The sequence below is a fragment of the Perca flavescens genome, chromosome 3 (assembly GCF_004354835.1).
Source record: "Perca flavescens isolate YP-PL-M2 chromosome 3, PFLA_1.0, whole genome shotgun sequence".
Taxonomy (NCBI): Eukaryota; Metazoa; Chordata; class Actinopteri; order Perciformes; family Percidae; genus Perca; species Perca flavescens.
In genome coordinates, this window is record NC_041333.1 from 23,896,233 (window position 1) to 23,918,302 (window position 22,070).

A 22,070-nucleotide genomic window follows, 5' to 3' on the forward strand; every position below is an offset into this window, starting at 1 on the left:
AATTATTGACTGCACTATTCCGGTCTCTGTGTGTGTTTATTCCTTTTTCTTTTCCTTTTTTACCACATATGAATAGGAGTTTTATTTTGGAAGTTTTGACAGTTTGGACCGGAAGCGCCATACGTCTCGTGGCGGCAGATATAGACTTTTTTTTTGCTTTTCTTTTACTGTCTATGATAGACAGACAGTACGGACACCGCCACCCGCCTACGCTATTAAACAACAAGATGCTGCCAGCTCCGGGAATTCTGCCATGACCATGAGACGTTTCACTCCAGGCGACTGGATGTTCACATGCCCTGACCTGATCGGAAGACTATCGATCCTCCTGGAAAGTCTCCACTCTTCACACCTGGGTGAACATGTCCATAGTAACAGTTCAGCTTGGTCAGTGCGGTAACCAGGTGGGTCACGAGCTGTTTGATATCATCTGCAGTGATGCTCTGGAGGGACAGAGGAAACTGTACAGCACAGCCAGCTGTGAGCGATTCTTCCACCAAACTACAAATGGAGGTATAACACCCCTGCTTTATGTCTGTGTCCCCCTTTTCTGGTTGAAAAAAAACTACACACCTGTTTACCTGTCATGTCTCCCTGTCTAAAAACCAGAGCTTGTAGCCAGGGCGGTGCTGATTGACATGGAGCCCAAAGTGATCAACCAGAGTATCAGCAGGGCTGCAAAATCTGGCAGGTGGAGGTATGGAGAGTCTTCACACTTCAGCCAGAAGCAGGGCTCTGGGAACAACTGGGCTAATGGGTAAGGACATTGTCCCAACATTTTCTGTATTTAAAAAAAAACTAGTGGATCCCAATCTCTTAAAATACACTGCTGTTGTTATAATGGTATGAATACTACAGTTCAGCAAAGCTAAACATTGGCAATCACCTCATCATGTCATTTTGTAATCATATCAAAACAATACCAACTCAAGGACCATTTACCAGGGCTGGGCGATATGGAGAAAATCAAATATCACGATATTTTTGACCAAATACCTCGATGTCGATACTGCAACGATATTGAAGTGTTGACTAATGGTGCTTTCACAAAATATTTACACAATGGGATTTTTGATAAATAACTATCAGTAACGTGGATATAATGACTAAGTGGGTAAAGGCAAATAATAGAACAGTTACAACAGTCTGGTTAGTTCAGAAAATGACATCACTTTACTGTAATGCAGCCTTTAAAACCAGGAAAACACAACATTTATTCCATATTACGATATCCAAAATCTATATTTAGATATAATATCGATATATTGCCCAGCTCTACCATTTACTAACATTTTTCCTGAAATTTCAAACACATCAGTGGTTGGTTTGCTCAGATGGGTCAGTAGCTCTTAAGGACTACATCATTGTCTGTTTTGACTTTAAAAATGTAAATGACTCATTATGTGTTAATCTGCAGATAATTTTCTCGATCAGTCGATTAATCGTTTTGTCTGACAACTGTTTGAAAATTGTAAACAATGCAAATTATATTCTGTCAGAGCCCAAGGTCATATTATTTTAGTATCATTAATGACGATCATCATGACAAATGTAACTTAGCATGTGTATTCTTTACAGACAAATACAGGAAAAGTCATCCTGTCTTTAGAAATTAATGGAAAAAAGCTGGTAATGAGCTTCTTGTATCACTCCACCAGGTACTGTGTCCACGGGCCTCGCCACAGAGCCGTGGTGGAGGAGCTGGTGAGGCGAGAGGTGGAGCGCTGTGACAGACTGGCTGGACTCATGGCCATGATGAGTGTGGCGGGGGGAACGGGTTCCGGGGTTGGTACTTACGCTACTCAGTGTCTCCGAGACATCTACCCCAAGTCCTTTATCCTCAACCACCTGACCTGGCCGTACGGGACTGGGGAGGTATGGAGACGGCTGTCAAGTGCTCTTAATTGGCTAGTCTTTAATATTGCTACAGAATAATGTGCTATTGAATCTGTTTTTCCTTCACCTGTCCTTTCAGGTCATTGTCCAGAACTACAACTCTGTGCTGACACTGGCTCATCTCTACCAGCTGTCAGACGCTATCCTGGTGCATGAGAACGACACAGTGCACAGGATCTGCAGTCAGCTGCTCAACATCAAACACATTTCCTTCGGTGATGTTAACGGGGTGATCGCTCACCAGCTGGGCAGCATCCTGCAGCCCGCGCTTACTGCTGACTCCCACGGAGTCTACAGCAGAAATCCTCTGGGTGAGAGAACCCAAGACGCACACAAACACAAACACACACATGGCCAGTTTCCCACAGGGTATGGATTTCCTGGAATTGGATATGGAGAGGTGTAGTTTACACAAGTAAAGTTGGGAAATTTGGTAAATACTCAAAAAAGGAAATGGAAAATTTAACTCAAAACAGATTTCGTCATTATTGTTATTCTAATCCATGGGTGTCAAACTCAATTTCCCTAAGGGCCACACTGGAAAAGGAGAATCGCACCAACGTCCAGACATGTATAGTTTATTGATGTGCTTTTATTTCATCGAAAAAGTCAAATATCTTTGATTCAATTATTGCATGTATCATATAGTCTTCTCGCTTACAGTTTGGTCCACATAAAGCCCTGAAACCACACAGCTGACTCACAACAACCTCTTTCACAGTCTGAATATGCAAACTCTCTGCTTCTGTGGGAATTTCGGAGTCTCAAAGTCAGCAAATTTGCCAAATTCTGCTTTGAGTGTCGCGTAATTGCAAGTTGAAAAACAGTTTCCCATGTTTTCGGTTTGTCGCACAACCAGGCGGGCCAAAATTTATTGTGAACCTAAATTGATATGCGGGCCGGATCAGAATGTGTGAGGGGGCGACTGGATTTGGCCCGCGGGCCTTGAGTTTGACCCGTGTTCTAATCCCTTTGCCAATGACTCAGTCACACCAATTGAACAATTCCCCTTGGGGATCAATAAAGTATGTCTGAGTCAATAAAATTGCCAATATCATCAGGTCAAACCTTCATTTATTCAATCAATCTTTGCATTGCATGTACTCTGTGCCGTCCTCATAAACCGGCATGTCTTAACCCTAATGGTGATTTCCTCTAACATCTCTCAGGTGAGTTGGTGAGCGCCCTCACGTGCCACCCAGAGTACAAGCTGCTTAGTGTTTGCACGATCCCTCAGATGCCGAGTTCCTCCATGGCCTACAGCACGTTCAGCTGGCCAAGCCTGCTCAAACACCTACGACAGATGCTCATCTCCAACACCAAGATGGAGGAAGGCAAGTTCTGTCAAAATCTGCCACTTCAGCTTAGTTTATTAACCTATTGTATGGCTTGAAAGTGCAGGTAATAAGTTACAATTAAAAATTATAAAACACTTCTGAGGATCCTTGTTGTCCATCCTGTGTCAGGTATAGACTGGCAGGTGCGTCCACCGGCCGGCTCTGAGCGGACCAGGAGTTTGACAGGACCCAGCTTTAACACCTCTCTGGCCAATCTGCTCATACTGAGAGGGAAAGAGGTCTACAGCGCAGAAACAGGTCAGAGGACTGGTTGAAATGTTGTTTTTTTATTCACCTGAGAAATCCACAAGTCATTAAGAAGATGATCTTTTGGAAAGACATAAATGAGTACAGGCTGGTGTGATGCATGTAACACAGAAAATGTCTTATAGAATCAACAGCTTTGAGTTTTCAATATTTGAACTCTTCAGAGTGCAGAAAAAGAGATGTGAAATACGTACTGTCCACAGGTGGCTTTGGGGACCCGGCCCTGTACACCTCCTGGCTCTCATCAGAAGAAGCTTTCAACTTGTGGAAATCCCCAGTGTCTTTCAATAAGTATGAAAAATGTGCTACACTGGTCAGTAACAGTCAGGCTCTGCTCAGACCTCTGGATAACATGGTGGGAAAAGCCTGGAATATGTTTGCTTCCAGGTGAGTCAGCCCCACAACTCAGAGAAATGCTTAAATATCACTTTTAGGAAATGCTGGGTCCAAACACAATTTTGTTTTAACGTTAATCCCGGAGACTGACAAAGTAAAGTTTACCTGGAAACCAGTACTCAGTTGTTTTGTTTCTGGATTAAATGTCTGTCGTTTTTTTTCCCATTTTTTTTTTTTTACAGGGCCTACATTCATCAGTACGTTAAATTTGGGATCTCGGAGGAGGACTTCCTAGACAGCTTTACATCTCTTGAGCAAGTCATCTCCAGCTACGGTCAACTGAACTAGAAATGGGAAAAACTAATGAGCACTACCTGGCCTTTGGACTGCATGTCTGTCAATGTCATACCATTATGGGGGATATTCTAGATGCTTTTTTATTTATTTATAGATTTTTATATATATATATATATATATATATATATAAATAAAAGCATCAGGAGTATTCTATATTTGTCTTACTGAGAGCTAAAAGAATTGCTTGACTTTGTCAGACATCTGAAGTGGCAATCTTTTTTCAGAAAGTATCACTGGGCCACATATTCAGTTTCTCTTCAAGGCAAACACGTAGGAGCTATTTTATTAAATTATACTTTGTGATCAGATTGTTTTGTCAATTACTGCTTTCGAACAGACTGAACTTTTACGGCAACACCCCAATAGACGAGAAGCCTTTTAAAGCGCTCGGAGACATTTCGATATCTACAATTCCGTGACAGCAGAGCGCCTCCAGCAGCTTAGGAAGTTCCAACACAGCTACTTAATGGACACTGTGGTGAGACCAACTGGAGCTGTTGTAGTTATAGAAAATGTGAATGCATGTTCAATTAGGCATGCTTAGTAATAATGAACAAAGAAAAATGACAAGGGCATCAGTTAATATGCTTTTCAGCACTTTATTGTTCATATATTTTCCATAATAGTATTTCCAGAAGTGGGATGATCGGCATAAATGGACCAACTGAAGTGCAGTTTTGGCATGAGCCAAGCAGCACCAATGAAATGCAGAAGGCCCACACTTCAGCCAGCTTACAGACCGCTGTTGCCGTGCTAATTTAACAGCCAACACCAGTCTGATAAGCTAGCTGACGCGGTGGGGTAGGTGTCAAGGTGTTCATGACTGAGAATATAGAAGGTGATCTTAGCCACAAGCTTGGGTCGACCAGAATCTGCCAAGTAGGTTTCAGGCAGAACTTCCTCCCAACATGGGGAGAAGGGTATTTAGGAGTCAGTCAAGTAGTCACATGTAAAAGTCCAGCACAGATAAAGAACTCCAACAAGAACTATTAATGATTAACTGATGAGTGCTAAACTGTTCACTTACCTTAAGGATGATAATTTCTCAGAGAAAATTAAGTATTTGATCTGTCGTGATGGTTTAAAAAAAACAAAACAGTTTCAAAACATCACAACATTTAAGAGATTATCTTCAACTACAAGAGAAGAAAAAAATGACAGACTCAGACTTGGAAACAAGTACCATGATTCACGTTTTATATATGATCTGATCCAAGGTTCAACCTAAATGTACAGAATAGAAATGGGACTAGTTAGCTGAGAGTACAATGTCACTTTACAAATGATATCACCTTTTCTTTTTTTAGTTTTGGTTCAAGTTAACTCATGTCCACACAGACCATTAGAATAGAAATACATCTGCGCATACTGTCAAAAAGATATTAAGATATTTACACAATGTGCAAACCATCAATACCACACTGTTTTAAGTTGATATTGCTTTTTTTCCCTCCACCATTTTAAACTGACAAATCCAGATAAAAAAAAAAAAAAAGACAAACTGGTCTTACTATTCAACAGGACAACAACATGAGGAAAATTAAAACCTGAAAAGAAAGACCATCCGTAGCAGTTACCTGCACACTGTACAAACAGGTCAAGATCCATCCATACACAAACGTTACAAAATTAAATAAAAATCAAGTTAAGAAGTCAAGAACTATATTCAAGGGAAGTCCGACCTTCCCGTCTTGCATAAGGCATAGCATCTTATGGCCACTGCACAAACACAGCAGTCACCACCAAAACGCTGCTTTACTTCTGAGGTCAATGAATTAATGGTTAATTTAACGTTAAAATAACATGTTAAGCTATTGGCAATAGAACCAATCGCACTACACACCTAGAGAGTGAGATGAGAGGAAGAACTACAAAACCTGAAGAGGGACAAACAGTAAACAGCACATACATCCTCAAAAGCACACACGCACACACACACACACAACAAATAGTGCCAGGTTTTTGAGTGGTCAGCCTCTGAGAATGGATGGGGGTGAGGTTTGTTGTTAAGTTGTGAGTGGCTGTGGCTGAGTGAAAGACTCTCAGCAGCAGCAGGTACACAGTCACTTGGATGTTTGTACTGCTTGGTGTCATCATCACTTGGTTTTCTCCTCCGAGTGCCTCTGCTGCTGCAGGCGCTTGGCATAGCTCTGAGCCATGGAGTTGACGATGGAAGTTACAAAGTAGCAGACCATGACCAGCACCACCTTCTCAAACACCCACGACAGCCAGTTCTCATCCTGGAAACCCAACATTAAGAGTGCATATGCTATACATTATCATCATAAAACCATACTGGAATATTACAGTTCATGAGTGCACAAATCCAGGTATGATGACTTATTGTGAATATTGTTGGCAACCTGCATACATGACAGTAGTACATGAAGAAAATGGTATTCAAATTTAAAGACTAACTTTCCCCTTTTGCAGAATTCAACCCATGAAGAATGTTTTTCAGAAGACTGATCTTAACCAAAAACCAGAGATACACTGACAAAATCCTCTGATGTTAGCTTATTGCAAATATATTTCGTATCAGCGCATATGCTGGCCTATAAGTAAGAAATTGCAGTACAGAAATGCCAAAGTGTCATTGGTCATGAGGTCATTTCAAAATATTATTTCTTAGTTACATACTTTGTCCACCAGAGAGCACTGATAATTATATATTTTAAACTGTGAAATGATACGCTCAGTACATATCTTAGTACCAAATTTAAGGAACTTTATAAAAAATGTGTTATGCAATTATGTGTAAAAAAACAAAACAAAAAAACACCAATGTATGGTTATCTGACTTTCTAAACTCCCAATTCCCAAGGCTAAATTAACCTAAATCAAGTATTGGTTGGGCTATACTAAAATAAGATCCCAACTTTATTTTTCGTCTACAGTATAAAAGGCTTACATACATATTGTATTTATTTGTTAATCTTAACAACTAAATACATCGATAAAAGTCACATTGTGGTGATTTAGAATAAGGTTGTCACTTAAAAGTGGTGCATTGTAAAATAATGGATTGCTCTTACCGCCGGTGCACTTCCTCCAGCATGATGCAGCTTGTTCCTCTGTGCTTCCAAGTACTGACTGAAGGGCTTCTGGAGTGAGGGTCCCACTCTGGGCACAGACCTGACATCGCGGCCCACCGCATACATCCACACAGAATGGCAATAAAAGAAAAGAAACAAGACACAGGGAGGAACAACATGAATTCACTTACCCTTTAAGAACCCTTCCTTTGACAAGCAGCCCCAAAACTAAAGCTTTAGACCCTGAACACATATTCTCTATAAGAGCATCAAAAAGCAGTTCATTAGCCTAAGTCTTCTCTTTCCCCGAACACTACCGAAGGTCCTCACTGATCTACCAGTCAACCAGCATCCTTGTAACAGTTGCTGAAGGCCCCATCCTATATTTCTATATCTGTGAGCAGGAGCAGACAGCAGCGAGGAATGAAGCAGAAACCCTTCAGCCCTCCTTTTATACTCCTCAGCCCTCTATAGGAGCCGGTGTCAGCCCCTTCAGTCAGGAAGTGAGTCGACATTATGTCATCACCTTTACCACCATTGCTGCCTTCTTGGTAGAAAGATATCCAATCAGGGCGTGCTCATGTCCTTATTTGGCAATGTGGATTAGTTCACCAGGGGGCCAATCATAATGGATACCATTTTATCAATTGATGTCATGCATGTCAAGGAAATGTGTTACTGCATAAATTCTGTCCAAAGTTATGACTTATAAACATGTTATCTAGACTTAGACAAAATGTTTGTCTAAAAAAAATAAAAATACAACGGGAAAAGGGGGACAATTTACTAAACAAAAAACAAAAGGGAAGTGGGTAATTGCTGATTTCAAATAACTCTAACTAGTTTGGACTGGCTCATTCTTGTTATCTCTCCCACTTTACATTCAAGCACACATAAATATACACACAGCAAGTGTCAAAAAAACATTGTGTATCAACACTGAAGCACCCATCATAGCGAGTCACCAAAGGCGATCTGAATTTCATGGGAAAGCCTTGCACTTTAGTTTTTAATCAAAAAGGAAACGGGACACTCAGTATGATCACAGATTCAGGCCCAAATATGGTCAAAGTTACTACCTGGAAATACATAGTAGAAGTGAACATTCATCAGCCAATTCTCAATAAGAATTAAAAGCAGTTCCTATGGACATGTAAGTCAATCATGAACTTAACATTAAGTCTGAAGTCTAAACTCTTTGCTGGCCTTCTTAACATGTCACCTAATAACAATTGGTGAATTGACTTTAAAAAAAAAAACAAATACTAATCGGTATCTTTTTTTCTTTTACACTTCAGCTAATTTTACCATCCAAAATCTTTAGTTAAAATTAACAATTAGGATATTAATTTTAATTCCTATAAATTGGCTAAACCTGAAATTAGTTTAACAGTCATAGAAAGTTGTTTTCGCTCTATGTCTATGATTGCGTTTCCCGCCTTACTGACGCAAATCTTCCATTCAAAGCTAAACTTGGTGAGTCAGATCAACATGTTCGGATGGTACCTCACACGCCTGACCACCAATACTGCAGATATGGATCGCATGTGGGGGTGGGAGAAAAACGTTTCTGTGGAAAAATGCATGTACGTTCACCCTTGCCGTGAAAGCATTTATTTGTACAGGATCTCCTATCAGTGCTTAAAATGCATCTCATCTTACAAATGCATTGCCAACCACAAATTTAGGGGAAAGACAATGACTCCACAAAGTACCTGATTAATGCGGAGGCGCACACACACACACACACACACTTACCCAATGAGTGACACCATTTGCTCCACTATGTGCTTGCTGAAGGTAATGATAACAAATAGTTTCTGTAGGTAAAAAACGGAGAGATTAATAAGCTTTAAAACCCAATGCTTTCTGTTTATATGCAGAGGTATACAACACACACAATATTTCTCTATAAATAAAATGTACATACATACATACATATATATACATACATATACATACATACATACATACATACATATATATATATATATATATACATATACATACATATATATATATATACACATACATACATACATACATATACATACATATATATATACACATATATACATATATATATATATACATACATACATACATACATATATATATATATATATACATACATATATACACATATACATATATATATATACACATATATATATATACACATATACATATATATATATATACATATATATATATATATATATATATATATATATATATATATATATATATATATATATATATATACATATATATATATATATATATATATATATTATTGTATAACAGTATAAGTGTTTGAGAGGACATTTAGGAGGAACAAATTATTCACAAAACAAAGTGTCTTTAAGAAACAACAACAAGCATATATTGATAGACATTTAATTATTCATTTTAGTGGCACAGCTGTGGGAAATTGAGGCCACATCTGCCACTGTCCACAGACACACTAATTCAAAATAAAATCATTTTGGGCTGCGAAGGGCTTTGTGTGGTTTGCAAAGCACCAAACTTGGGGGGCAAAACCACAATATTCTTTCTCCAGTCCTGAAACTGATCAGCTTTAAAAACAGCATGACACATGCCCCCCTGGACAAAATCAGACAGGATATGACACGTGATGCCCAAGAGGATCAAGGTACAAAAAAAATGAACAATAATACAAAGAGACCCCCTGCAGCCTCTTACCGTGTGCTCAATTTCCTTCTTTAATGTCTACCCTCTCATGTCCACTCTACATCCTCAATAACCCCTGCTGTGCAACGGGCCCTTTGTCTCAAAGGCCTTAGAGTGAGATCACTGGCCGATACCACCATGAGATGGATAGGTTTGGTTTTTTCAAACACTCAGCGACTCACCCGCAAGCACAGACAGACTCTCTTAGTATAGGCTTATATTAGTCATTGGTGTGGCAGACTCAACAACACACTCCATAGTTAAACACATTTTTTTGATCTAGTGGATTTAAAAAAAAAAAAAAAAAGAAAGAAAAAAAAAAGCTCTTGTTAAAGACTTCTTAAAAGCTTCCCTCCTGGAGCCTGTTTATATGGTCTGGATGCTTCCCAAAACTAAAAACCAGAATAAGGAATCCCCAAAGGACCCGAGCACCGTCGGAAAGAGTTAACCAGAAGTGCACAATTAAGAGTTTCTCACAGCCACCAACTCATGATCTAATCTTCTAGGTTTTATCTTAGTTCTCACACACATTTTGAGGTTGTGGGGGATTGTGAATCAGTCAGCGGTGCATACCCTTTTTTTTCTTATGAGTGGATTGACATGCATTATTACAATGTGGAGAGATAATTGTGGTGACATGAAACAAAAGACGAATCATATTTGAAGCCAAGATGCTGTGTGCCTGTATGGTTTATGGTGAACTGGAACAACCTGGTGTCATTTAATGTGAACCGGTCCTTCGCTCATTTCTAACCAACTCTGATAAACCACTGAGTTGGCCTACCGACCTGTATATGCATCTTGATGATGGCTTTCCCAATTAGAGTTGCTCCAAAGAAGGTCCAAAAGGGAACCAGGAAATGGCCGCAAGTTATTCCAGCCAGGTCGAAGAGAGGATTGGGGATCTGAAACGCATACATACACATCAGACAATATTGCTGATTCACATTCTTATAAACTGGCCTTGTTACACGTGTCAGATTACAGGTTAATTTCCTTCAATGTGTATTTGCATAAACAGTGACAAATGTTTGTTGAAATCAGAAAAGGCAACTTGAATACAACATTCAACGTTGATCATGCATGTATAAAAATTGTAGGGACATTATAAACAACCTCCAATAAATTTCAACTTACAGAGGCACAAGCCAAGATCCCAAAAAATCCCACTTTCTGCACCATATGCTGAACTCCCAGTTTTGCTCTTGTAACAAAATCCTGCAAACAGATAAAATAAGTATATATTTAAAACACACATTGCTGCTGTCAGATATCAATGGGTAGTTTTTTTGTTTTATTAAAATGTTAAATGTGACTTTCATGATCCATGGTTTGTAAAAACTTGTTCTACCACACTGCAACACTTTTTTTATTTTTAAATACATAAACACTAGGGGTGGGAATCTCTTGGCACCTCACAAATCGATTCTGATTCAGAGGCCAAGGATTGGATTCTAAACAGATTATCGATGCAACCATTTTCTTATGTACATTTCTATGCGTGATTTTTAAAACGGAGTGTCTATTGGCACCCCCGGTACGAAAAGCCTCGGCCACACAGCTGAGCTATTCACACCCTGTGACGTAACAACAAAAACACGTTGCTCGCATGCACCGAAATCATGGCGGACGTTCATCTTCCATGACAGCAGAAACTGGCATATTAGGAAAGTTTTGTCTCTAAAGTTTATAACAATTGAATTTCTAGCAGAAAATGGATACTACAGTTGCGCTTTCTGTCTTCAGTGAAAGCATACAACCGTTAGTTTGATAGTTAGTACCTATTTTTTGTATACAGTATGGTTACCTAGCAACCGAAGCTTGAAGACACCAAGTGGTAAACAGTTGTACAACGTTCTGTAAGAACTGCTAGGTGAGTGGTTAGAACACTGAGCTTAGGTCTGGCAGTCTGGAGTTTGATTCCCCGGTGAGGTGATCTTGTTTTTTCATTTTGGATTAGATAATTTGCATGCAATTGCGCAAGTCAGAGCTCGCGAACGCGAAATTTATTTTGCAGGGTGGTAGGGGAAGACTCATGAATATGCCTGCTCTGGTTGGGTTGGTTAGGTTTAGGCAAGAGGAGTAGGATTGGTTATGGTTAGGGTAAGAATGTCAGGACGATAATATTCCAAAAAGGTGTAATACATGAGTAGTATGGATAACTGTGTGTAAATATATGCCAAGGTTCTGTAAATGCACAGGGGTGCAAATAGCATACATTGATATTTGTACCAGACGGGGTATTAATATAATAACACATTGCTGTGTGCACCAGCGGGGTACGAATAGAATTCATTTCTAATTGCACCAGGGTACGAATAGCTAATTGTACCAGGGGTGCAAATAGCCCTTATTTTAAAAAAAAATATACATAGAAATCTGAGTTTGCTAATCACTTCCTAGAGAAAGCAGCTAGACAAAGCTTATATTCTGACATATATTTATCAAGTTAAGTTTTAATGAAATGTTTTGTCTACTGAGGTTTTATTCTGTAGTCATTCCATGATTAAGCCTTAAACATGCCTGTAAAAGTCACCTTTTCTTTTTTTTTCTTTTTTTTAAATCGATTATTAACACTCGAAAATCGCAATGCATCCAAGAATCAATTATTTTTCCCCACCCCTACTAAACACATATCTCCCTTTTATTCTTTTCTTAAATAACCAAGTGGTACTTCTCACTGTGTGGTTTTCCACCAAACAAAAGAGTTCTCTGCAATATTATTACAAGAAACAAGAGTTGTTGAGAGTACTGTGGTAAAATAATAAGTACTGTAAGATTCTCTTTTGTGGCATTACAGCTGAAAACTGTGTGGTACAGAAGTGCAGAGGATCTTTTGATCCCATCTCCATCCCTGTGGGGGTGAAATGTCTGTGGTTACATTGTGAAGATCACAGCCGATGCAGAAGGGAGATTAAGAAGCGGTTTAAAAATCTGGCATTTTATCAATGCCAATTTTAGAAGCAATTTAAATACAATTTAGTTTTCATCTTCAAACCTGCCTCATTTCAGTGTCAATTATTTATGTAGTAAATGTTTGTGTTGCATATTTCTCAGTCAGAATTTTGTAAATATCCCCCCAAAACACAGACGATGCAGCATTGAGGTTTACAAGTGATACAATCCAATTAGTTTTTTTATGCATTTGTTTGTTTTAATGCATCTCAGTCATCAAGTCATTTTAGTCCAATGTCGTCTATGCCACTAAAAATTAAATAATCATCAGTGTAATTCATTGTTAATTATCTGACAAGTGCAATTAAAAAAAATCAACATATTTATAAAAAAATATTTTTTTTCCTTTCTGTCAAATGAAATTCTGTCCTCAAGTCTTAATAAAAGTGCTTCTGATTAGTCTGTGAGATGTTGCTTAGAAAACCTGTGACAAATACACATGTGGACACATCCTGAATACATTACCATGACGAAAAGACATGTGAGGTTGGCCTTTTTAGCCTATTCATCTGAGAACCAGTGATGTGAGACTAGGTCATGGAGACAATGTACACAGTTGCTCCAATTTCGGTTTCTGCTGCTGACTCAGCATGTTGTTCTCAGCCATCTCCAGTCATGTGAGCATGTTTCATGACAGAACTCTCTGTCATTCAAATTAGAGGCCGGTGAAAAGAGAGAAGAAGGGAGAGAAGTAGGGAGGCAGAGAAAACGAAGCCCGAGTGATGATTAAAGGGGGAGCTGTGCTCAGGGTGACTCACCCACGAACAGACCGATTTACTGGAAGTCTAAGGAGGGAGGGGCTTCACTAAAGTCACATGGCACTTTAAGACTAATCACTGGACAGTGGCTCAGTTGTGCATTATAAAGAGAAGGCCAAATCAGATATGATCATCTCATATTGGGAGGGTTGGTAAAGTGTAAACACCTGTACTAAATGGAACTAAACAGAGGGATAGATACCACTATATTCAGTGTAGGTGCTGTGTGTTTTAATCAGAAAGGCAGGAGGAGTCTGGGCTACTCTTCGCACTAAATGTGACAAATTTGGGGGATAAAGAAATTCAGTTTTCTTGTGTTTGTGTTCTTTAGATGTTCGTATACTGAATGAAAAATAATACACAATATGTTAATATCACCTTTTCCACTTAAATCAAATGAAAAGCACATCTGGGGTGAGCAATGCTTCTTAAATGTTTATTTGCCCATGTATTTGACCTGCTAAAAAAGGAGTGAATATTGGAAATGAACAAGAAAATGGTTCCCATAATAGATGTGTGCGAAACTCTGACCTGTGCGCCATCGGCCTGCTCCAGCATCTCCTCAAACTCCTCGTAGTCTTCATCCTCTGGATCAGCTCCTGACTGACGAGCGGCTCTGGCCATGAAATATGGAGGCAGCTCTCCGATGGCAGTGCCTGCCCCCTAAACCAGCACCATTTCAAAAGTTCTATGTTAGTATTTGCTTCCCACATAAACCCACAGGGATTTATTCATGTCATCACAAACTTTTGATGCTGGTACACGCGACTGCTTTGTGTAATGGAACGCATACTTTGGCTGAGGGTAAGATACAAGACAAGCTTTTTGGACCTTTGTGTCCTGGCATAGGCATGTTGAAATGAGGGTGAATGAAGTTTCCAGCTATCACAATGCCACCCACTGCTGGCACTGCCAAACACTCTTGCCATTTTTCTGTGTGAATCATTGTATTGTATCATTATTCAAACTACGACTCACCCACATGCAGGCCTCCAGGCGGACCTTTGACATGATTGAGAAGAGGGAGATGCTTCCCTCCACCCCTCCACCTTGGGGACAGACAATCTGGTCTGGATATGGAGGCTCTGGGAAGTCTATGGAGCTGCACTCGTATGCTGCCAGGGTTACTGATGCTATGTGAGGACCCTAAGAGAGGTGAGACAGATGGATAGGACGAGCTGCATTAATGGACTGGAAACCACTGGGACATTTACTGGCACATGCAATCATTTTGTCCAACGTGTGTCATGAAACACTGGGACATGTGCGCTCATTGTAAATGTGGCAAATACTGTAGCTTGGGGGAACTGAGTAATGGGATACACAATAAACACTGAGTCTGCAATTGTCATGGGTAAAAGGATATTTTAGACTGTTATATATTACAATTATGATTATTAGTCTAGTCTTGTTGAATATTCTCAACAGCAGCTGGCATTTCAAATGGATAAAGGTTTAAATATCGCCAGCACCATATGTCATCATTTACTTACACTTAGTTGCCATTTTATTATTAGGTACATCTAGCATGTTGGCTGTTGTATTAGACTGGGTTAAGTTTAGGCAAGTGTACTTGGCAACTGAGTGTATACAAGTATGAAGTAACTGTTGAACCTTAAACAATGATGTATGATTATATTGCACAGCTGTATACAAGTATATGTTAAATTGAATCTGCTGTTGCTTGATTAAACGCAACTCGTGTGCTTACAGACTCATCTGCCCACAGGTACAGACACACACCAACAGTAGCTGAGTCACAGTCTCTCTGACAGGTAGGTAAGTCATCATTTATCATTGTAAATAGGTCTGGTTAGGCCCAGCCACCTGGCCTCAATAACAGTTAGCCCACCTGTAACTACAACACAGCTACTCCATTATGCCTCCTTAAGGTGATACTGGCAACACTGACAGTAGATGGACAGCACACAATTAGTCTGGGTTGACTGCAACTGCTCCCCCATACTACCCCTCCACCCACTAAGTAGGAGCACACAGGAGGCTTCTTTCGTTTACACAACAGTCTGTTTCAAACCAAACAGAACTTCACATAATGGCATTTCTTCATGACACGACAAGTCAGTGTTTACAACAAAAGACTAAGCTGTGAGTCAAACTCTGAAACCAAATTCTGATACTCATCAGATAGGTAATACATTAGCCTGTGGAAAACTTTTTTGTTCACCAAAGTCAGCAAAGCAAAACTCTTTGCATTCAGGGCAAATAAACCACTTCTTTGTCCAGCTTGTGGTCCCCTGAAGCTAAAAAGTTTATTACCACCCACAATACTAAATTGTTGGATAGAACTATCAACATACTGACAATTGTACGGTTCTTAGAGCCATACCAGTAAGAAGTAAGGGCTCATTCACACTAGATCCAGCGATTTACCACACAATTGTGCGGCGGTGGGAGTGTCCCTTAAATGGCTCATTTGTATGATGGCCTGTGGTGTTCTCTAACCCCCAATGTAGCACAAATAGACTTAATAATAACACTTTAATAATTATTTTTTTCTGTCAGATAATTTTTATAATCTTGACGCTTACGACCGCACTTGAAGGTAGCTTAAATCCACGGAGAAAGCAAAAGAGAGAAAGAAAAGAGACGAGGGACTGTGCTTTGTTGCAGGACACAGTCAGCTGCCCAACTCTTGGGCAGTTAATGTTCTTGGGTGTGGTTCCTGTGTGTCACCAAACATGTTAAAATCTAACCCTCTAGGCATTATGAACAACTGGGGCACATTTTGTGGAAATCCTACAATTTCTTTCAAAAACACCTTGTGTTGGTTGAGTTTCATTTTGACCCAATAGTAGCATTTGGTTACCAAAATTAGGAATCTTCTGTGCATCATAAATGCGTGGACATAAATAGTCCAGAGATCTTGTTCTAAAGTCATCCAAAGAGATGAATGGACAAAGGGGTGGATCAACATCACCATTAAAAGGGAGAAATCTGAAAGAAGCTTTAATTAAAAAGGTGATCTAATCAAAAAGACAAGTAAAAGCAACAATGTATGAGCATGTATTTTCTCTTATTTCAACCACATTATTTTCACTAGAATCCAGTACATAGATGCATGGCAATAATCTCCAAAACATCATGATGAATCATGAGATCGTACTTGGGAGTGAATCCCCCTTTCCCACGAGCATGATGACCTCATTCTCTCTATGGGGCTATCTATTAATGCTTAAGGCTCGAGGTAAATTCACAAGTGCAACTCTCCAGGTGGGACTTGTGGTTTTTCCTTCAAAATTAGCACTGGGGGAGTTCTGTATATGGATGACATCATAACTGAGTAGGCAGCAGTGTGGGAGCTGTGAACATGAAGTAAGTTTTAGTGGACAGGGCTACAGGAAATATTCTCCTTTTGAGCAGACAACTTACATTATACAGCCCATGTAAAGAAGATATTATATTGATATCGTGATATGAGACTAGATATCGTCTTAGATTTTGGATATCGTAATATCGTGATATGACATAAGTGTTGTCTTTTCCTGGTTTTAAAGACTGCATTACAATAAAATGCTGTACTTTTCTGATCTTACCAGACTAGCTCTTCTATTATTTGCCTTTTCCCCACTTATACCTTATGTCCACATAACTGATGATTATTTATCTAAAATCTAAGTTTGAACATATTTTGTTAAAGCACCAATTGTCAACCCTAAATATCAACCTGATGGCTCTTAAGAAACATGCCTTTCTGACTTTCTATGGGATAGGGATGGTTTTTAAAAGGGCATCGAAAATGGAAGCTAGAGGAAAGGCTACTGTATATAATCTTGAGGGGAATGAGATCTTTATTTTGAACAATCAAAAAAATAAAAATAAAAAATAAAGAGAGATCGGTAGCTTTGGGCAGATGGCAGGAGGTGTAACGGAGAGGAAGTGGGAAAAGACAAGAGAGCTGAACCCTGTTTAACAGGTTTGACTCCGAGTCCTCAACCTCTCTGAAAGCATTGCCCCACAGCTACAACCCCTTGAACATGCTGTTGGAAATAACAGTATCGTTGGTCAATTAATTATGTAAAGTTAAGTTATTCAAAGCACTACATTCTAGCTACTTGAACCACAAGAACCCTCCCTCCGCCAATGGCAAAAATGAGACATAGTATGATTTTCCTGAATTTCAAAAGAACGGGTTTACCAACAAAAAGGCGTTTCTGCTGTAACATGAGGGTAGGAGCCACAACATTTTGGAGGGACTGATTTCCATTTTAGACACAATATTTCTGATAAGAATTTTAACAATTTCCAAATGTGCAATATCAGGTTGAGTAACACAATATAGACTTTATCAGATGAGCCTCCAGTAGGCCATCAAATGCTTATGGGACACAAAAAATAAGTTTTTATATACAGTATATAAAAAATAAGTTTTTATATTCTCCATTGCAAAAGTAAAAGCTGATCATACACAGCATGAACCACCACTACTATTGCATTATTGTTGGACACAGTATATGAAGTAACTGAAGACTACAAGACAATAGAAGACAGTGAAACTGCTTAAACACACGGTGAGCTGTAAAGCATTAATAGAAGAAGTGCACATCATCTCTGTGAAAAACAGGAAGATCACAGTTACTTCTTTTCCCATTATTTCATTATGATGGAAACAGCTGACTCAGCTGGCCCACATCTGCACGTTTTACAGAACAGAAGCCATATTATCAGCCTAAAGCAACTATGTACCAAAACCAAGAAAAATGACACATTTTGGTGACTCAGTCACACAGTCTATCGGTGACTGCATGTCAGGGAAAAAATTACACTTAACTTTTGGTTAGCCTTGGACTGATGGGTGACAAAATGGAAAAAGTTTAAAGTAGAAGATAATAAATATTGACTGTGACACCATCCTCTGGCAACTACAGGGATAGACACACATGGGCTTTGAAGAAATGCTAAACGAGTTTCATGTCATTTATGCAGGTTTACCTCGAAGAAAATATTGGGTGGTCAATCAGATGTAATTTACATCTAAAAAACTCTGCATACTGTAGATACAAACAGGACATCCTGACTCATGAGGAGTACAGGCGACCAGATAATGATGGTTACCACTTTTTCTTTACAGCCAGCATAATTTTTGCCGTTGAGATATGGGTGGCATGCGGGCCAGCTGAGTCAGTTTTCCCCGGAAATATGTAAATGTAGCAACGGGTGCCATCATGACAAAAACATGAGGTAGATAAGGAATGATGTGGTTTAAGTGAAAATGTACATGTATTTATTGGGTCTGTGTGAACTTACAGATGTGCAACTGAATAACTTTATCAATGACGGACATTTCCTGCTACTTTCTTTTGCTATAAAAATTACATGCTGCTCATTCAAATATTTCATCAACACATGCTCAAGCTAATCTAAACTTTATTTAGAGCCAGCATAGTAGGTGGCTTCACACTACTACTATGTTGCTTATCTTAAAATGCAATATTTCTTCATAGCCACAGTGCCTTCAAAATGAGGCGGCTTTCTCCTATTTCAATGTTTTTTTCTCATGCGCCCTACTGGGATTGCAGCACTTTAATGCAGTGCAGCCTTTCATATCTTTTTTGTACAGACTGTCTCTGTATTCTGTACTAACCCAGCTCAAGAACTGGTGTGTGCACTTTTGCCAAACCATAAAAAAAGTCTTATCTTACCAGATAGAGGAGAAAGGTGTGCAAGCCAGTCCCAAGACCTACTGAGGACAGGATGCCAAGGCCTACCCAGTAGGCACACCATAGGAACCTCTTCTCCAGGTAATTAACATACTTCAGTGAAAAAAGCACAAAAAAAATGATTAGAAGGCGAAGGACACAGGAAATGCTCATTGCATTATGTTCGTTTTTTAAAACGAGTCTTTCGCTGTCTGTTTATAATAGAATGCTCCAATGTACTCATATTTAATATGTTTTGGTTAAGATCTCTTGTCACTGGTATGATTATGGCCAAACAAATAACTTTTTATTATTTTTTAATTAATATCAGCTGTTTTTAAGAGGGAAAGATTTTAGTGACTTTTTTTAAATTTACATTTTCTTTTTTTTCATCATTGTATACCCTAAATTACCTGTAGTCAGTTAAATATACATTTTAATATTCCAAATGTGAGTAATCTAGGAAGATGTTAATTCTATATTGAAGCTTGGCTGTGTTTTAACTGCACTGTAATAGACCACTAAACAGAGGATTTTGTAAACATAACTTTCAACCAACTGTCTGTATGATCAAGGGTTACTTGACAACAGACCTCACTATGTCTCAACATAAGCTTTCTTCTGGGAATGTTTTAAGGCAGATAAAGAATGACTTATCTTTAACCTTTAAACAGGAATGGTGTTGATTATTAACATCACTAAAATAACAAAATCAGTCAAGGCTTACATGTTGGTGTGCTCCCTCAGTGGAGTAGGCGATGGAGAACAAAGAACATAACACCAAAAGTAAGAACACTGTGCCTCGTCGTTGCCAAAGCCTGAACAGGAAGATAAGCAAACAAAATGTCATTGAGGGAAACAATTATTTAGGTCTGTTTTACCAATTGGTGAGAAATGCAGAGTCACAACAAAAAACTAAAGGTCACAAGGATGGGCAAGCACAAACATCCTGGCAAACACAGTGCGACAATAAAGGCACACTAGAAAAACCTTTTTAACTTCTTACTTAAAAGTCCACTCGTTTAGCTTGATAAGGGTCTCCAGGAGGAAATAATGTAGTGTGGTGACTGGCCTCCTCCATACCACCAGAGACAAGCGATCCGCCTTATCTTTTTGTCGCCTCTCTCTTACTGAAGAGTCTGAAGAACAAACAGTACTGCAATTACCCTCACATACTGTAATACTTGTATCTAGTGCATCCTGTTGAACTGGTAATGCTAAATACATAATACATGTGACATTAACAAATCTGTTTCTGGTTCTTATTCTATTGTCGGCCGTAGTTGTTTGCACCTTTGAAAACTGAAAGTAACATAAAATGAATCAGGGTTTTTATGACTTGTTCAAACCATGTGGTAGTAGTTATCGTTCTGTGTCATCAGAGATAACACAAGCTAAACTTTTCTTTTTTACTCTAGTGTGTCAATACACACAGTTAGCCCAGTTCATATTTTCAACATCTTAACACAGTTTTTAAACCCTTTACATTTTGTTGTGCATCACCAAAACAGAAAACAGAGTGCATACATAACAATAAAGTAACTTACTTTTCAGGGAGATTTTAGAGAAGAGTGTTAACTTTTCTACTGTAAGTTTACCAACCTGTCGACTTCCCATTCTGTTTGTCTTTGGGTCCTGCACGTTTCTGTGGCTGTTCGCAGCTTGCTCCATTGGCTGCCATGTCAACCAAGAATTTAGCAGGTCAGGCCGTCTAGGAGGAAAGAGAGTGACAAGTTGGTGTCTCTCGTTCAACAGTGCTCTCCCCCGCTGTTGTTTCGCTTCCTACTGACCAAGAGAATATGACAGTCGCTGTGGGACTCTGATCAAATCCTTATCAGCGACTCTTAAGCAATACAATATCGGACTGTAAATGCTAATATTTCGTCAACACACAACTGTGATAACACGGCGATTATAAAAAGAACACCATACTAAGCGATACAACGAAAATATGACCGTGACTACCTCACGAAAATAACGTAGTTATATGGTTAACCGAAATAACCGTCGTTCATTAACTAGGTCAATCTGTAACAAGATATGAAGCCAAATGCGTGCAAATCATTTTCCAAATGCTAACCGGTTAGCCAGCATGCTAACGGATAATAGGGACGTAGGCAGTTTCTGCATAAAAAAAAGGATTTTAAATTAATAACGAGTCGCCTTACTTGTGGAGAGATATCTAAAATGCTCCTTGTCGTTGTACTGTTATATTATTGACAAAACATACGGTGAAGAGAAGATAAAGAGAGCGATGTGTTAAAATCAAATGACACTCAGACCTCTTTCCTGTCCTCTTCACCCGGAAACAAACGTTGGACGTGTGTAAGTAAAACATATTTGTTTTTCTTCTAGCAAGTTTATTAACCTGGTATGGAGAAATAATCAATTGTATAAACGTAGAAGCAAGACACATCACATATATATAACATTTTCTTACCATGAAATGCAATTAATATGATTAAACTCTAAAAGAGATGCTTTTATTGTGAAAATGGAATGATGACGTATTTCCGTAAATTGTGTTTTCTGGTCCAATCGGAGGTTGCCGGATTTGCCAACAAGGTGACGCAACTCTCTGTGGGTTAATTTATACCGTGAGCCATGTAGCAATATTTTTCATAAATCAGATGATGGCATTGCCCCTAAATCAATTAATAAAACTGTTGCTCAGTCCCAGTGTTTGCTTTTATGTCCATTTTGCATGCTTGAAGGAGCTCTCTCTCTCTCTCTCATGATCATTGCACTTTCGTGGCCAAAGAAAGCTCTGTGTACACT

At 39.0% G+C, this 22,070-nt stretch overlaps 2 protein-coding genes across 3 annotated transcripts; one reads left to right on the top strand and one right to left on the bottom strand.

The window, feature by feature from the left end:
- Positions 1-107: 107 nt before the first annotated feature.
- On the top strand, positions 108-4,501 carry tubd1 (tubulin, delta 1). The gene is made up of 8 exons (XM_028573058.1): positions 108-513; positions 610-757; positions 1,659-1,875; positions 1,976-2,207; positions 3,066-3,230; positions 3,363-3,491; positions 3,704-3,887; positions 4,079-4,501. Exons 1-8 carry the CDS (start codon positions 363-365, stop codon positions 4,182-4,184), a joined length of 1,332 nt encoding a protein of 443 aa, XP_028428859.1. The 5' UTR covers positions 108-362; the 3' UTR covers positions 4,185-4,501.
- An 861-nt stretch (positions 4,502-5,362) lies between these two features.
- vmp1 (vacuole membrane protein 1) lies at positions 5,363-21,656 on the bottom strand. Of its 2 annotated transcripts, none has more exons than XM_028573060.1 (12): positions 21,575-21,656; positions 20,895-21,003; positions 20,299-20,431; positions 20,020-20,110; positions 19,296-19,406; positions 14,614-14,781; positions 14,167-14,298; positions 11,060-11,140; positions 10,711-10,827; positions 8,987-9,048; positions 7,229-7,328; positions 5,363-6,433 (listed from the first exon to the last, which is right to left on the bottom strand). In XM_028573060.1, exons 2-12 carry the CDS (start codon positions 20,971-20,973, stop codon positions 6,290-6,292), a joined length of 1,218 nt encoding a protein of 405 aa, XP_028428861.1. In that variant the 5' UTR covers positions 20,974-21,003; positions 21,575-21,656; the 3' UTR covers positions 5,363-6,289. The 2 variants fall into 2 exon arrangements, with proteins under 2 accessions (XP_028428861.1, XP_028428860.1); XM_028573059.1 differs by having other exon boundaries at positions 21,461-21,599.
- Positions 21,657-22,070: the final 414 nt, after the last annotated feature.

What these genes read in the sequence shown, in the direction of transcription:
- vmp1 (XM_028573060.1), bottom strand. Translation starts at nt 20,973, where the DNA reads ATGGCAGCCAATGGAGCAAGCTGCGAACAGCCACAGAAACGTGCAGGA. An exon ending in AGCAGGCCGATGGCGCACAG is followed by an intron (nt 11,141 to 14,166) that starts GTCAGAGTTTCG and finishes ATCTGTTTGCAG; the next exon opens with GATTTTGTTACAAGAGCAAA. An exon ending in CAAATGGTGTCACTCATTGG is followed by an intron (nt 7,329 to 8,986) that starts GTAAGTGTGTGT and finishes CCGCGATGTCAG; the next exon opens with GTCTGTGCCCAGAGTGGGAC.
- tubd1 (XM_028573058.1), top strand. Translation starts at nt 363, where the DNA reads ATGTCCATAGTAACAGTTCAGCTTGGTCAGTGCGGTAACCAGGTGGGT. An exon ending in GGTCTACAGCGCAGAAACAG is followed by an intron (nt 3,492 to 3,703) that starts GTCAGAGGACTG and finishes TACTGTCCACAG; the next exon opens with GTGGCTTTGGGGACCCGGCC. An exon ending in TGGAATATGTTTGCTTCCAG is followed by an intron (nt 3,888 to 4,078) that starts GTGAGTCAGCCC and finishes TTTTTTTTACAG; the next exon opens with GGCCTACATTCATCAGTACG.